This window comes from Garra rufa, chromosome 8 (assembly GCF_049309525.1).
Source record: "Garra rufa chromosome 8, GarRuf1.0, whole genome shotgun sequence".
In the NCBI taxonomy this organism is placed as follows: Eukaryota; Metazoa; Chordata; class Actinopteri; order Cypriniformes; family Cyprinidae; genus Garra; species Garra rufa.
In genome coordinates, this window is record NC_133368.1 from 29,998,841 (window position 1) to 30,017,515 (window position 18,675).

The window sequence follows — 18,675 nt, forward strand, 5'->3', positions numbered from 1 at the left end:
TGCTAAAATAAATAGACAAAAAGTACATTCACTTTTTTTTAACTCTCTGATTTAAATCTACTCTCTGATCTACTCCAGGGTTTAATATTACATCCTATCCACCATGGATAATGACCTTTGACCCTTATCCATAATTCTGTGACTGTTGTCTTCATATATCACAGTGTCACTTTGAAGTAGGTCCTTCTTTTGCTTTGAGACTGTTAAATAGTTTTTTGCCTACTATACAGTAGGGAAGTTTGAGAATTTTGGATGCAGCCTGTAAATTAGTACATACTACTTTTACATACTGTTTTCACCTACTATAGTACGTAGTAAATATGTGATTTCAGATGCAGCCTGTGAATTCAGACATACTTCTCTTTTCACATACTGTTTTCACCTACTGTGTAGTAGGAAAGTATGCAATTTTAGATGGAGCCTGTGAATTCAGATATACTTCTCTTTTTACATATTATTTTCACCTGTGGAAGTATGCGATTTTTGTATGCAGCCTGTAAATTTGTAGATACTACTTTCACATACTGTTTTTGCTTACTGCATAGTAGGGAAGTATGCGATTTTAAATGCTGTCTGTAAATTTGGACATACGTCTCTTTTCACATACTGTTTTCGCCTACTGTATAGTAGGGAAGTATGTGGTTTCGGATATTATTTTCACCTACTTTATAGCAGCAAAGTATGTGATTTCACATGAAGTCTGTGAATTCAGACATACTTCTCTTATCACATACTGATTTCACCTACTATATAGTATGGAAGTATGCGATTTTTGGATGCAGTCTGTGAATTTATACATGCTACTTTTCACATACTATTTTCTCTTACTGTATAGTAGGGAAGTATGCAGTTTCAGATACTATTTTTACCTGTATGCAATTTTTGGATGCAGCCTGTAAATTTGTACATACTACTCTTCACATACTGTTTTTCGCCTACTGTATAGGATGCAATTCCAGATGCAGCCTGTTAATTCTGACATACTTTACCTTACATACTATTTTTCACCTACATTAAAGAATGGAAGTATGTGATTTTGGATGCAGCCTATGAATTTAAGTACATACTACTTTTCACATACTATTTTCGCCTATTGTATAGTTGGAAAATGTGATTTTGGATGCAGCCTGTGAATTCTGACATACTTCTATTTGCTGTTTTTTAGTAGGAAAGTATGCGATTTTGAATGCAGAATGTGAATATGTCCATACTACTCTTCACATACAACATCCTGTTGTAGGGAAGTATATGATTGTGAACGCAGCCTGTAAATTCAGACTCTTTTCACATACTCTTTAACCTATTATATAGTATAGAAGTATGCAGCCTGTGAATTTGTACATACTACTCTTTACATGCTGTTTTTTGCCTACTGCATTATAGGGAAGTAAGTGATTTTTGGGTGCAGCCTGTGAATTTGTACATACTATTTTTCACATACTATTTTCGCCAACTGTATAGTTCGGAAATATGAAAATTCTGTGAATTCTGGCATACTTTTATTTTCACATGTTTTTCACTCTTGTATAGTAGAGAAGTATGCAATTGTAGATGCAGAATGTTAATCTGTACATGCTACTCTTCACATACTATTTTTGCCTACTGTATAGTTAGGAAATATGCAACCTATGAATTCAGATATACTTGTTTCACATACTTTTTTCACATACTTTATAAGGGAAGTATACGATTTTGGATGCAGCCTGTAAATTCAGACTCTTTTCACATACTCTTTTTTTCACCTACTATATAGTATGGAAGTATCCAGCCTGTGAATTTGTACATACTACTCTTTACATGCAGTTTTTCTCCTACTGTATTGTAGGGAAGTATGTGATTTTGGATGCAGCCTGTGAATGTATGCCTATTACTCTTCGCCTACTGTTTTGTTGGGAAATATGCCATTTCAGATGCAATCTGTGAATTTTGACATACTTCTATTTTCACAAATACTATTTTTCACCTTCTACATAGTACGGAAGAATGCAATTTTAGATGCAGAGTGTGAATTTGTACATACTACTCTTCACATACTATTTTTGCCTACTGTATAGGTAGGAAATATGCAAATATGCATGTGATTTCTGACATACTTCTCTTTTCACATGCTGTTATTTTGTAGGAAAGTATGTACTACTCTTACTACTCTATACTACTCTTCACATACTGTTTTTTTCCTGTTGTAGGGAGGTATATAATTTTGGATGCAACCTGTGAATTTGTACGTACTATTTTTTACATGCTGTTTTTCACCTACTGTATTGTATAGGGAAGTATGAGATTTTTGGATGCAGCCTGTGAATTTGTACTTTTCACATACTATTTTCGCCAACTGTATAGTTCGGGAATATGCAAACTCTTTCATTTTATACTTTTATTTTCACATACTGTTTTTCACCACTGAATAGTAGGGAAGTATGTGATTTCGGATGCAACATGCGAATTCTGACATACTTCTCTTTTTAGATAACTTTTTCGCCTAATGTGTATTAGGGAAGTATATGATTTCAGATGCAACCTATGAATTCAGATATACTTATCTTTTCACATACTTTTTTCACCTACTATATAAGGGAAGTATGCAGTTTTGAATGCAGCCTGTGAATTTATATCTACTACACTTCACATACTATTTTCGCCTACTGTATAGTTGGGAAGTATGCGATTTCGGATGCAGCCTGTGAATTCTGACATACTTCTTTTTTCACATACTGTGTTTTACCTACTATATAGTGGGAAAATATGTGATTTTGGATGCAGTCTGTGAATTTGTACACACTAAACTTTACATATTGTTTTCCCCTACTATAATAAAGGGAACTATACCATTTCAGATGCAGCCTGTGAATTTGTACACACTGCTTTTCACATGCTATTTTTACCTACTGTATAGTTGGGAAGTATAGCAGCCTGTGAATTCTAACATACTTCTGTTTTCACATACTATGTTTCACCTTCTAAATAATACAGAACAATGCAATTTTGGATGCAGATGCTTTTTTCACCTACTATGTAGCATGGAAGTATTGTGATTTAGAATGCAGCCTGTGCATTCAGACATACTTTTCTTTTCACCTACTGTTTAGTATGGAAGTATGCGATTTCAGATGCAGTCTGTTTTTTTTTATTGTATGACAAAGAATTGGCTGATGAATGTGATAATAAAGTACCTCTGAAATACTGTCTTTTATTGCAATATCCAGATGTGTAACTCTCCTAAAATGAATCATTTTGGCAGAGAAAAATATTGGTAATGATTATAGTCTTATTTTGAAGCAAAAAAATATCACTAAGAATATTTTCCTTTGCGATTAAACAATTCATGCATCAAAGCGGTTAAGCTAATACAGTGAGTCAACCTAAATGATGAGGACAATCATTACCCATCTGAGTCTTTGCATTTCTGATGGTTTCATTAAGCTTTGAAATATGCTGCGTTTTGCCTCATCTGAACCATGAAAACGCAGTTGTTTTATTGAAACTGAATGTTCTGGTCGGGCCACAGAGCTTCAAATCACGGCTATGAATTTTGATGCCAGTCAGAGGGCCAAGTTCAGTTATTGCATGTGGTTCTCATTAAACTCAGCAAATGGGAATAAAATAAGTCTGTTTCAGTGCTCGGATGTACAGGTGGTGAGGGAGACATCTGTCTAGTGATGGAGAGTGTGTGTTTGTATTATACCGAAGTGGACTTGTTCTGGCCTGTGCATGTTTGGAAAAAAACAACACGCTATTACACGGAAATTAGAAGCGATTTTCTTGAGATGTCGACTTTGACAGTCTGAACACTGTGTAACCATTACAGTGTTTTTTCATCTCCATAATTTCATTTTGTTTTACAGCCACAAACGCAGTTTTATATAACCGAATAATACTCATAAGGCAGCCACAAAACACACTACAAGATGCCTCATTGAGGACGTCTAGTGAGCCTTGACTTGTTGGACGACGAGTGAAAAGAAAGCCAAAAAGCATTCCTCATACTCTGCTTTAGCCATTTAGCTCACTCTGACAGCCATTGATTCCTTGTTTATTTTTCATACTTATTTCTTCAGACCAAATGACAAGAAAAATGCATTTGCAGCTTGTTTTTTTTTTTTTTTTTTTTGCATAGAGCACAAATGTGCCACGCTAGCTTATGATTAAAGCAGCATTAGTGTGCATTTTACCTCCCGGGGTGCCATGCAGTAGCTTTAGATGTTCTCGTATCCCCTGCAATGCTAAAAGCATGTTTGCTTTAGTGTCGTTTTTGAGAAGCATTACAAGGATTTGTTAACCATTACATACAGAAATTCAAGACTAAGCTTTTTTGGCCGTGCTCAGGCTGATTATGTTTCTCAGCTTGACCTCTGATATGTACAACGACAGATCTTGGATGTCTTTTAATCGTGCAGCGAACTGGAAATGACCCTTTTCCTTTCGTCACATACATGATTAGATATCTCCATGCCGCATTACACGAGATCCTTCTTTATTACACGTCCGATTGGAGCTGTCAGTGTGTCATCCAAAAGGATATGGTACTGCTCACGCTGATCAAAGCGTATTAGGGGCCAATTTATTCAGCGATGTCGCACTAACGTTACGACTCGCTTCTGTTATAGTGGAAGTACGTGATCCAGGTCTCCAGTCAGGATGGATAACTGTGAGCAAATGAGAAGAGACTAAGTTAGTGATTGTATAGAATTAAAAATGATTTAAATGAATGAGCTTACTTGTAACAAATGTGCATGCTAAAATGACAAGTCAGCGTTTAGCAGGCGGTTTTATTCAGAGCCACTTACTATAGGCTTGTCAATGTCATTATAGTGAAAATTCATGCATTTTTCCTATCAGTGTTCAAGCCAAGATCATTATTCTATGTCACACAACTCCGTTGTTACAAATAGTGCTCCACATGTAAGGAGGAGCAATTCTAAAAGTGTGTTTTTAGTCTTATGTAGTTTTATAGTGTTTTATCTATATTTTGTATTTTAATTTGAGTCTTATTTTTACATAGAATTGTCATTATTTATTTATATTCAGTTTTTAAATTATCTTTTATTTTTATTTTATATCTCTTTTATATCCCTTTTATTTTCACTTTGTTATTTTATTTTATTTTATTTTATTTTAGCACTTCAGCCTAAACTTATTTTAGTTAGTTGCCAAGGCAGTGTATTTAGTATTAGTATTTAGTGTTACATTTCAGTTTATAATATTTTTTATTTTTGATATACAAGTGTATAAAATAATATTGAGCAAAAAAATTATAAACATTTATAAATATTATGAAGTATTATTTTTTTTACAGATTATTTACAGATAGTTTTACCTTTTAGTTTTATTTTATAAATTTGTTCTTATTTATTATTCATTTTAATATTCGTTTTAGTCATTTTTATGGCATTTTAATAATAATTATTATAATAAATGTATTAATGAATAAATAAATTGGTTAATTAAATATTTATTTATTTATTTATTTTTATTGTTTTAGTCATTTTAGCACTTCAACCTAAACTTATTTTAGTTAGTTGCCAAGGCAGTGTTTAGTGTCAAATTTCAAAAATGTTTTTTTTTCATCTAGTGTTTATTTATTTATTTATTTATTTATTTATTTATTCATTAATAGTTTTAGTTTTCATAGTTTTTGTTAACAATAACAACATTGGTTTGGCTTAGACATATTCTAATACTTTAATAAACAAATGTATACATTAGTATTGGGTAAAAAATATATATAATGAAAAATAATATATATAATAAAATATATATAATTGACTATAATTAATATTTTAATTATTTATTTATATATAAATGAATATTGAGCAGAAAAAGTATATTTATAAATATTATGAATATTTAGTTTATTTGTATATTGTGTATGTGTATGTGTGCGCGTGTGTATATATAATGGAAAAAAATATTTATTTTTGTATTATTTATTTATATTTATTTTTTTGTTTTAGTAATTTTAGCACTTTAACCTAAACTTATTTTAGTTAGTTGCCAAGGCAATGTTTATTTAGTGTTAATTTTTTTTATGTTATATCTTTTTTTTATTTTTACTTTTCATTTTATTATTAGTTTTAGTATTTTTTATTGTGCTTTTGTCATTTTTATATTAATAAATGAATGAATGAATTAATTAATTAATGAAAGAATTTTTAGTACTTCAGTCTAAACTTATTTCAGTTAGTTACCAATGTAGTGTTTATTTAATGTTTAATTTCAAAGCCTTTTTTTTCTTCTAATATTCATTTATTTGTTTCAAAAATTATTTGTTATTGTTTTGTTAAGAACAACACTAGTTTTGCGTAAGCATACTTTAATACTTTAATAATAAAAACAAATTGTATAAATTAATATTGGGTGAAAAAAAAAAGACTTTTATTAATACAATTTATTTATTTATATTTATATATATATATATATATATTTTTTTTTTGCAGTAAGCTTGTTGCAATTCATTATTGGATTGGTTTCTCTGTAAATAATATTTACAGCCGGTGATGTCTTAAAGAGATATGATGAGGAAGAATAAATGATGACAGAATTTTCATGGGTGAATTAACGTCGTTTGGAAAATAGCATACCAGAAGTAGTCTTTTCTGTTCTATTTTTCACTTTCTGTCAACCTTACTCTCTGTTCTGACTCTATTTGTGCCAGTCTTCCCCTCTAGAGCACTACTTCTTTGGCCCATGATGATGATGATGATGAGTTTCCTCTAAAAGCTGCCCGTTCTTGCCTCGCTTTCCTCATCTATGCATGAATGCATGAATGAACGCAAGAAGGAATATTTTGTCCCTGAAGCTTTGTAAGTTTAGTCTCTTCTGTGTCCTAACTCGCTCCCTCTTCTTCCTCTCCAGGAAGTTCCTGTCATAGCAACACACTCCCCACGTTGGTTCGGACTCCTTCTCTAATGATGCAGTCCGGTCTGGACATGAAACCTTTCATGACCTTCCCCGTGGAGAGCTCCTCTCCAGTCGGCCTGTTCCCTAATTTCAATACGGTAAGCAAGCCTGCTTTCATCTCCCTGCTCTTGGCCGCCTGCCCCTTTAATGTTGGCCTCGTTCCTGTGTGTTGACACTGATGGAATTAAAACCTTCTCTGAAGGTTCACAGAAACATGGAGTGAGAAGGGATAATGTTCTTTGTTAGGTGTATGTATCATCCTTCACAAACCGCAGCTTGTGTGGTTGTTTGGAAGAGGGTTTGATCATTTAATGTTAGCGGCTATTTAGAATGGCTACTACACTGGAGGCTCGGCCAAAAATGAGCTATGAGGTTAGCAGACAGCAGGGAAAAAAACAATGCTGAAAGCAAGTAACAAAATGCAGCTAGCCATATAATCCTGCATATTTAGGACAGCAATATAAACTGGATTTTCAGTGTTTAAAAGGTAATTAGCAATTTTGTGGCTTGCAGAAACATAGAACCTTGCCAAATTATGCAGATGCCAACATGGACAGGTTGTGCGATATTCCATCATTAAAAAATAAAGTAGAATAGAGAAATATTTTTTATCCAGGTAATCAGTCAGTTATATATATATTATATATATATATATATATATATATATTTTTTTTTTAACCGCAATAGACTTTATAGCACAAAATTAAAACGTTTTTAAGTAAATATCTTTTTGTCTTTTTTCCCCCTCAGAAGGGACTTTATGTCATGCAATTCTTTATATCCCACAATTGCAACTTTATATCTTGCACTTCTGAGGTTTTTTCTCGCAATTGAGAGTTTATATCTCGCAGTTCTGACTTTATAACTTGCAATTGCGAGTTTGTCTTACAATTCTGAGAAAAAAGTCAGAATTAAGAGAAAAAAAGTCAAAATTGTGTGAGAATTTTATGTCCCACAATTGCAACTTTATATCTTGCAATTCTGACTTTATAACTCGCAATTGTGAGTTTATATCTTACAATTCTAAGAACAAAAAGTCAAAATTGCAAGATATAAAATTGCAATTGTGAGAAAAAAAGTTTTTATCCCGCAGTTCTTATAAACTCTGCAAGTTTATATCTTGGAATTCTGAGAAAAAAGTCAGAATTGCATGAGTTTATGTCCCACATTTGCAACTTTATATCTCACAATTCTGAAAAAAAAGTCATTATTGTGAGAAAAAAAGTCAGAATTAAATGAGTTTATGTCCCACATTTGCAACTCTATATCTTGCATTGCGACTTTATAACTCGCAATTGCGAGTTTTCTCATGCAATTCTGAGAAAAAATTGCAATTTCGACATTATAACTCACAATTGCAATTTTATATCTCACAATTCTGAGAAAAAAGTTTTGCGTGAAAAAAAGTCAGAATTGTATGAGTATATATCCCACAGTTCTGACTTTACAGTATATCTTACAATTCCAACTTTATAACTCGCAATTGCAATTTTATATCACAATTCTGAGAAAACAGTCAGAATTGCAAGATATAATCTTGAATTTACATTTCACAATTCTGAGAAAAAAAGTCCGAATTGCGAGATATTGCAATTTTGAGAAGAAAAGTTTATATCCCGCAATTCTGACTTTATAACTCACAATTGTGAGTTTTTCTCATGCAATTCTGAGCAAAAAATAGCAATTTTGACATTATAACTCACAATTGCAATTTTATATCTCACAATTCTGAGAAAAAAGGCAGAATTGTAAGATATAATCTTGAGTTTTAAGAAATTTTGAGAGAAAAAGTTTATATCCTGCAATTCTGACTTTATAACTCGCAATTGAAAGTTTATATCTTTGAATTCTGAGAAAAAAGTCAGAATTGCGAGAAAAGAGTCAGAATTGCATGAGTTTATGTCCCACAATTTCAACTTTATATCTCACAATTCTGACCTTATAACTCACATTTGCAATTTTATATCTCACAATTCTGAGAAAAGTCATAATTGCGAGAAAAAAAGTCAGAATTGCATGAGTTTATGTCCCACAATTGCAACTCTATATCTTGCATTCTGACTTTATAACTCACAATTGCGAGTTTTTCTCATGCAATTCTGAGAAAAAAAGTCAGAATTGCAAGATATAAACTCACAATTGTGAGAAAAAAAGTTTATATCCTGAAATTCTGACTTTATATCTCGCAATTCTGACATTATAACTCACAATTGCAATTTTATATCTCACAGTTCTGAGAAAAAAGTCAGAATTGCAAGATATAATCTCGAGTTTTGAGAAATTTTGAGAGAAAAAGTTTATATCCTGCAATTCTGACTTTATAACTCGCAATTGAAAGTTTACATCTTTGAATTCTGAGAAAAAAGTCAGAATTGCATGAGCTTATGTCCCACAATTGCAACTCTATATCTTGCATTCTGACTTTATAACTTGCAATTGCGAGTTTTTCTCATGCAATTCTGAGAAAAAGTCATAATTGCAAGATATGAACTCGCAATTGTGAGAAAAAAGTTAATATCCTGAAATTCTGACTTTATATCTCACAATTCTAACATTATAACTCACAGTTGCGTTTTTCTCATGCAGTTCTGAGAAAAAAGTCAGAATTGCAAGTTTATATCTCACAATCCTGTCTTTATAACTCCAAGTTTACATATTGCAATTCTGAGAAAAAAGTTAGAATTGCAAGTTTTATCTTACAATTCTGACTTTATGCCTTGCAATTGTGAGTTTATATCTTGCAATTCTAATAAAAAAGTCAGATTTGCTTAAGTTTATGTCCCACAACTGCAACTTCATATCTCACAATTCTGACTTTTTGACTCGCCAATTGCAAGTTTATATCTTACGATTCTAAGAAAAAGAATTGCAAGTTTTATCTCACAACTCTGACTTTATACCTTGCAATTGTGGATTTGGTTCTTTCAAAAACATTAAAATATTTTACAGCCCAAACTTTTGAACAAGTGTTCACTTAAAGCTAGGATAAACTAGTGGTGAATTAACAGACAACAGCATAAAAACAATTGGTATTAATTTTGTATATTGTTGGGATTATGCAGTATATATTAATACATTTCAGTTTGAATTCAGTGTGAACTGGTATCTTTTCCACTTGGTCTATGGTTGTTTAAGCATCTTTAAACTCTTTCTATTTCTAGCGTGTAGGCAAAACATGAAAAAAGGCATCGCTGGCAAGTTGGTCGTTTTTGCGCACCCTGTTCAACATGAGATGTTTCAGTTTTTATGTTCTGCATTTTTTCTTTTTTGGCTTTATATATAAACAGTAGCAGTATCAGATGTGCAGGTATTATTTTAAATTTTTTTTTTTAAGATATGCAGCCCAGACACAGTTTAACTCTTGAGTTCTTGTCATATTTTATTACCATTTATACCAACTATAGCGAATAAACTGTGATAATATAAGAAATGTTAAAGGCCATTTGGTGTTGAAGGTCATTTGTGATAATATGAAACTAGTCATTAAAGGAATAGTTCACCCCAAAATTTAATTCTGTCATTATTTACTCACTCTCATGTTCTCCCAAACCTGTATTGATTTCTTTATTGTGCTGAACACAAAATAATGGAAGTCACTAGGGACCAGCAACTCTTTGGTTACCCACATTCTTCAAAATGAATGAAGAACTTTAATACAGTTGCTTTAATATGAATCAATTTATACAGTGAAGTGTATATATTTTATTTTTTATTTTTATATGCCTGTTTGTTTAATTTGTAGGCTATATTATGTGTATTTCGAATGTGTATCTTTGTTCTTATTTCTTTAATAATAAAGATATAATAATGACTTTTTTTTCTCGCCATTTTTATCCTGAATCTGTGCCATTCAGTTTATTTTATATTTGGTTACCTTGTAAGGCTTTGTTTTTAAAATAGGGAAATTATTTTGGCTGTACTGTTCAGACAATGTGCAAAACAGTAAAACCAGCATAACAAAGAATCGTGATGATTTTCCCGAAAAGAAAAAAAAAATGTGATATGATTTTTTTTGCCATATCGTCCACCCCGATTCCGACTGTCACCAGTGTGTGTATGAAGGAAAGTCTACAGCCTTGTAGACCCCTCATGCATTGATTCCAGCCCCTGATCCAAACCCCAAAATGAAAGGGAGCAAAATCGATTTGTGCTTTTATCTCCCCGCACCCAGACTGCTGCGGTGATGGCAATGAAGGAAGACAGAGAGATGAGAGGCTGATGGGTTCTGAAATAGAAAGAAAGTCAGTCTGAATTTGGGGCTTGTTTAACTGCTGCCTTTTTATTGTGCGGCTCAAAACCTTTCTCCTTCTTTCTTTTCACTTTTTCCCTCTATCTCTTTTGCTTTCTCGTCACTGTTTTCACTCTCTGCAATGCACTGTCCTGCCGTGACTCAAAGTGACAATGCTCTTTAAAGTGGTTAGTGAAGGCCAAGGCTTGGGTCAGCGTGACACAAGGATGGTGTGCCATTCTGAATTACAGAATTAAAGGGATAGTTCACCCAAAAATTAAAATCTGATGTTTATCTGCTTACCCCCAGGGCATCCAAGATGTAGGTGACTTTGTTTCTTCAGTAGAACACAAACAAAGATCTATCTATCTATCTATCTATCTATCTATCTATCTATCTATCTATCTATCTATCTATCTATCTATCTATCTATCTATCTCTGTGTGTGTGTGTGTGTGTGTGTGTGTGTGTGTGTGTGTGTGTGTGTGTGTGTGTGTGTGTGTGTGTGTGTGTGTGTGTGTGTGTGTGTGTGTGTGTGTGTGTGTGTGTATACATACACATACATATATACAAAAAATAGAACTTAATAAATTCTGCTTCCTGTTCCTCAAATTCCAGTTCAGCTTCCTGCTAATTTGATTTTCAAATTCGGTAACACTTTAGAATAGGTAACACCTATTAACTATTAACTATGACTTATTAGCATGCATATTACTAGAATATTGGCCATTTATTAGCAGTAATTAAGCACCTATTAATGCTTTATTCTACATGACCTTATTCTACATCCCTAATCTTACCCAATACCTAAACCTAACAACTACTTTACGTAAGGGATAATCAACGGTTTGCCGTGCATTAAAGGATTTTAAATGCACGACGTGGAGGCTAATAACCGCCCGACACGGTTTAAATCCTTTAATGCACGGCAAGCCGTTGATTATCCCGCTTATTCCATGGTCATTTGCTAAGTTATAGACAAGTTAAAACTAGGATTGATCTTTGCAGAGCAAAATTTGGATGAATGGATAAAAAAAAGTTATGACACGCAGCTCTAGCATTCTGCCCGCTTCAAATCAGACACAGAGATGAAATAGTCCGGTAAGATCACATTTATTTGAATGAATTATAGCATTTGTTTCAGTAAATTATCGATCGACCGAGAGAGAGTAAAGGCGAGAGAGAAAGAGAGATGACAGTTGTGTGTGTGTGTGTATGTGTGTGTATGTGCGTACCTGCCTGCGTGCGGTGCGTGTCTCTCTACAAACAACAAATTCATTCAAAAAACAGCAGTTTTACCACCTCGTTGCTGATGAATATAATGTAGCGATCTAGGCTGTTTTAATAAGAATCGCGGGCAAGCGCTGACAAGAAGTTTATGTATGTGCGCAGCACAATGCGATCTCCGACCTCTCTCTCTCTCTCTCTCTCTCTCTCTCTCTCTCTCTCTCTCTCTCTCTCTCTCTCTCTCTCTCTCTCTCTGCGTTTGCGTGCATCAATTAAAGCAGCGCATTAATATAGAACGGTGATTAAACTGACTTGGAACTACCTGTGCATTAAACGGTTTTACTGCGTACCTGCCAGCCAATCAGAATCCAGTATCCAGACATTCCATGGAATAAAAACTATTAATAAGCAGCAAATTAGGAATTTATTGAGGGAAAAGTCATAGTTAATAGTTAATAGGTGTTACCTGTTCTAAAGTGTTACCTAAAATTCTTTTATTCACATCGATTTGTCTGCGGTTGACCGTACTGTTTTTATGGCCCAGAACCCAATGGATTGTGCTGAAAATAAACAAATAAACACGGCAGAAGCTGTCATAATTACTGCTTGACTGTTGGTGCAAATCAAGAGGTTCTCCGGGCTGCAATCACAGCACCGCAAAATTAGCGTAATTATACCGTCTCCCTACAAGGCCATCAAATGAATTATTTTCTCCTAATGAAACTAATCACAGTAGTCTCTGTTGAGCTTCCCAGGAATGGCATAGGCTAATTATAGTTAGCGATGCACATGATTTGCGGGTATTTTCGAGGTAGCGCTTGATCAGGGCTGTTGTTTGTTTGTCCCTTATACTGAACTCACCTCTCCTGCCTCTTCTGTCATGCTGACTTCCCATCCAATCAGCATCTGAGGTGCTCATTTCTACTATGCAATACATTTCCATGTGTCTACCTGTCTTAACTCAGTTATAAAATTGAAATAAATTAACTTTTCTTTCATCAAAATATCACACAATGAACAATTTCAGCAGTTTGGTTTGAGCATATATTACCATTTTTCCTGAAGTGAATCCATTTTTGAAACTGAATTGAAATATTTCAAACCATCAATGCCATAAAAGAACCATTTTTGGTTCCACAAAGAACCATTCAGTCAAAGGTTGTTTAAAGAACCATCTCTTTATTACCTTTTTATAATCCGAAGAACCTTTTTTTCGCAACAAAGAACCTTTTGTGCAAAGATGTTAAAGGTTCTTTATAAAACCATTTAGACAAAAAAATGTTATTCTATGGCATCATGAAGCACCTTTATTTTTAAGAGTGTATCCCTTATGAAATTTGACCACTGTTTTATTATAGTAAAAGTTTAGTAACCAAGTTTTTAGCATATTGAATACCATTTGTATAACCACAGTTTTACTACAAATTCCTTGGTTAAATTCTGGTTAGTGTAGCAAAACCATGGTTAATTTGTGGTTACCATGGTTTAACTATAGTAACCATGATTTTTCAGGGTTTTTTGTAGTAAAACCATGGTTAATTTTGGTAAGGGATTGTTTTATTTGAAACCAAATTATATGGTTTTGTCCTCCGTTTCACTTCACATCCTGTTAGTCTTTTGTAATATCCTTTCACATAACAAAAAACACTTAATGACATCATTTTTGAAAGTAAAAATCATTTTTAAAGTAAAACAACAGCACAAGCTTCAGTGAATATAGAGTGTTTTCACGACACATCTTCAATTGGCCATATTGGCGGCTCTGAACATAAACAATGCCACTGAAATGAACGAAACTCACATATTTTGTTGATTATTGCTGCTGAAAATAGTCAATTGTTGTCATGTTTTGGGCTGTTTTTGGTCAGACCAGGAAAAGACCAGGAAAAACATTTGGAGCACTATAGACTGTGAAAAGTTAACAAATCGAAGAGAAGAGTGCAAAAAACTGAAGAACAAAAGGCGTTTGTGGTTGGCCAAACTAAACCAGCATTTCCAGAGCAAGAATCTTGCCAACATTCATGTTTGTTCTTATCATTTCTGGTCAGGTAGGTGAAATATTAGGCTAATATCTTAATAAATCCTGCTTGTACGTATCTTTACCACCTATTAACTTTAGTTTGTCAAAATATTGCACCCTCTTCTGCTTACTAATTCCTTCTCTATATGATTTAGCAGCTTCCACACATTTTTTTTTCTGTGGTTTAGACAGCATAAATTAGCAGAACAGCATATTCAGTTGTACATTAACCGTGCAATCCATGCTCTTGTTTACATCCGAGTAAACCATGACATAAATGCAAACCTTATCTATTCATTTTAATTCCTCAGCTTGACCTGGGTATCTTTTAAAGAGTTTGGTATGTTCTCTTTTAGAAATGTTTCTTTAAATTACAGCATAAATATTTGTATTTGTTTTGCAAGTACTGTGTAACAGACATGACTCAATGGTGAATTTTAGAGGAAAAAGAGCTGCCATTGTGTCATAATAACAAAAAGTTGTGGGTAACACTTTCTATGAAGCCCGTATTTATAATACATTATAAGGGTATTCTTAAGGCATTATAATGAATGCATAATGCATTATAAAAAACCTTATAATATGTTATATCATCTCATGAGTATTCATAAAAACAGTTTTAATGTATTATAATTTTTACTTATTTGTGGTTATAGCTTTTAAGAGTATGATTACCTCCTCATAGTTATAACGTATTGTAAGTCTCATATCTTGCCATTTTACTCATGTCACTTTACTTAAAGCATACAAAGACCACTTATAAGTAATTATAATAATATTTCCCAAAGAACCCCTAAGATCAGGCATCAGATCAGATGAATGTTTAATGACACATTTGTATTATCAGTATGATTATGTTGATGATACCCTTTAGACAGTATTTGATCAGTAACTCTGCAACTCCATGTCAGCCAGCAGTAATTATCATTAATAGTATGCTAAATATATGCTAACACTAAATTTAGATGTTTTCCCCAAAAATAAACTATTATATTATTTTATATGTAACTTTGCAAGTACATGAACCTTCTACATAGCCTAACCTTAACCTACGTCTACTAATACTCTAAAGAGTGTTAGTTGAAATGTAGTTGGAAAGTTTAAGCTTATACTAAGTAGAATAAGTGGACCATCAAAATAAAATGTAATATAATGTAAAAAATAAATGTAACATGATATAGTCCATTATAAATTAAGTAGATTTAATATGGTGTCCATTGAGTGTTATAAATAATCATAATCGTAAAAGTTATAACCTCAGATACTCAAGTATTATAATGTATTATAATTGTTGTTACGATTATTCATGAGATGGTATAACATATTATAAGTTTTTTTATAATGCATTATGCATTCATTATAATGCCTTAGAAATACCCTTATAATGTATTATAAATACGGGCTTCATAGAAAGTGTTACCAAGTTGTGTGTGTGTGCCCCTGACATATGCCTCTCCTGGCACACCGTCAGAGCCGACTGTTTGTGGAACATCATGAGCAGGTGTCCTTATGTATAATTAGTGCTTCCTCCACTCCACATGCAGAGAAGCCTGCAAGTCCTCCCAAGCTGCTATTAACACAAGCGCACCTCTTCTTACTGAAGACGACCATATCTCAAAAAACACATTCTGCCTCTTGCAGATGATAACAATATTATGCACACTAGGGATGGGAATCGTGAAGAATTGAATAATTGGGTTATAAACGGTTCAACTAAATATTAAAAAAGCAACAAGAAATTCCTTAATATTATTCCAAGTATGTTAAGAGGTTTAGGGTCATTACTCTTTTTTTTTTTTAAAGGAAATTAATACTTTTAATAAAAAGTGACTTTATATACAGTTGAAGTCAAAAGTTTACATACACCATGCAGAATCTGAAAAATGTTTAATATTTTACCAAAATAGGAGAGATTATACAAAATGCATGTTATTTATTATTTAGAACTGACCTGAATATGATATTTCACATAAAAGATGTTTACATGTAGTACAAGAGAAAATAATAGTTGAATTTATAAAAACGTTCAAAAATTTACATACACTTGATTCATAATACTGTGTTGTTACCTGAATGATCCACAGCTGTTATTTAAATTTTTTTTGTTTGTTTGTTTAGTGATAGTTGTTCATGAGTCCCTTGTTTATACTGAACAGTTAAACTGCCAGCTGTTCTTCAGAAAAATCTTTCAGGTCCAACACATTTTTGTGGTTTTTAAGCATTTGTGTGTATTTGAACCCTTTCCAACAATGACTGTATGATTTTGAGATCCATCTTTTCAAACTGAAGACAACTGAGGGACTCATGCTACTATTGCAGAAGGTTCAAACGTTCACTGATGCTTCAGAAGGAAACATGATGCATTAAGAACCAGGGGTGTAAACTTTTGAACAGAATGAAGATGTGTACATTTTTGTTATTTTGCTTAAATATCTTTTTTTTTTCATTTACTTCCCTTCAGAAGCTACAGAAGATATATGTGTTTCCCAGAAGACAAAATAAGTTAAATGTACCCTGATTCAAACTCAAAAGTTTTCACCCCCTGGCTCTTAATGCATCGTGTTTCCTTCTGAAGCATTAGTGAGTATTTGAACCTTCTGTAATAGTTGTCCCTCAGTTGTCCTCAGTGTGAAAAGATGGATCTCAAAATCATACAGTCATTGTTGGAAAGGGTTCAAAAACACAATGCCTAGTTCTGCCATGAAACTCTAGATGGTGCAGGCTGACGGGTTGTTAACGTAATTGATGATATCACAGAGTTGAACGACTTGGCACAAGCTGATTGTTTCACGTTGGTAGCATTCACTTGGGCATTTTTCAGTGCGCTTTCAGAGTTCCTCTGAAACCCTCCACCTTCCCCAGCTCCACCTGTATAGATCTGCTACAGGTTATTGTATGCTATTTTTGCAGCAGCAGTATGTCTTAAAGGGGTCATCGGATGCCCATTTTCCACAAGTTCATATGATTATTTAGGGTCAAAATGAAAACTCTCTAATATACTTTGGTTAAAAATTCTCAATAGTAGTGTAAAACAAAACGCATTTTAGCCGCGTTTAGCTGCATTTAGCCGTTTAATGGCGAAACTTGCCAACAAGCACATTATTAAGAAAGGCCATTTGCAAAGATGCATAAAAAACCCTTATACTCACTTCTGCTGTGGGTAAAGCTGCATCACGAATGATTCACACGAACATAGATGCATATGTAGATTGGGATCGACGCTTTCCTTTTAAAAATGAAAGTTGTCCTCTGCCTCTTAAAGGAGAAGTCCGGTGTGATATTGACCTAAAGTGTATTGAATCATGATACCGAGTGTGAACGTACCTTGCATATCTCATCTCGGTTTGTCTCCTGCAGTCCGAAATCTGGGGTCAGTTAGCCGATGCTAACAACAGGTTGTCAATGAGAGTGAATAGGGCATCGGAGTAGCCATGTAAATAAATCACTGTTTTATGCCATTTACGAGGCACAAAGTAGCTCCACACTTCATTGGTAGACTTCCAAGGGCCCTGACATTTAAAACGAGACACGAGCACGAAGAAAACTACAACCTGATAAGTTGATAACCTGATAAGTTCCTTCCTGCTCGTCACTCGACTTATCGTGACTAAATTCAAGATGGCGGCGGCCGCTAAATTTCTTGCAGTTACTGTCTGTATAAATCTTCTCGTAAATAAACTACCGGTGCTTTTTCTGAGTTCTCAATGTCTCGTTTTAAATGTCAGGGCCCTTGGAAGTCTACCAATGAAGTGTGGAGCTACTTTGTGCCTCGTAAATGGCATAAAACAGTGATTTATTTACATGGCTACTCCGATGCCCTATTCACCCTCATTGACAACCTGTTGTTAGCATTGGCTAACTGACCCCAGATTTCGGACTGCAGGACACAAACCGAGATGAGATATGCAAGGTACGTTCACACTCGGTATCATGATTCAATACACTTTAGGTCAATATCACACCGGACTTCTCCTTTAAGAGGCTCAGATATTGGGAGTAAATGACCACTGCTATGTTCATTATTACATCCAACAACAGAACACCTCAATCGCTCAATTAGAGTCTTCCTCTGCACCTGAGTCGACACAATGGCAATCATATTCAGACTGTTTCAGCTTGGTGAGGGCGGGAAGGTAAGGCGCTCATGTCAATCTACTATCGTGGAAGTGCCCTCTGTCGGTGTGCCGTCACAATGACAAGAATCTGAGAATGACCTGATTTTAAAAAGGGGATATTACTTTTAAAGATTAAAAAATACCACTGGGTGGATTTTTATCATTGTAGGGTGGTTGTGTACACAAAC

General features: G+C 33.8%; 1 protein-coding gene across 4 annotated transcripts in view; it reads left to right on the top strand.

Moving 5' to 3' along the window:
- Window positions 1–18,675, top strand: part of znf385b (zinc finger protein 385B) — a 207,142-nt gene that overhangs the window by 142,056 nt on the left and 46,411 nt on the right. For all 4 annotated transcript variants that reach the window (XM_073846163.1, XM_073846162.1, XM_073846165.1 and 1 more), the window contains one exon: window positions 6,853–6,995. In XM_073846163.1, coding sequence (XP_073702264.1) covers window positions 6,853–6,995 — 143 coding nt within the window. The remainder of the gene's footprint in view (window positions 1–6,852; window positions 6,996–18,675) is intronic.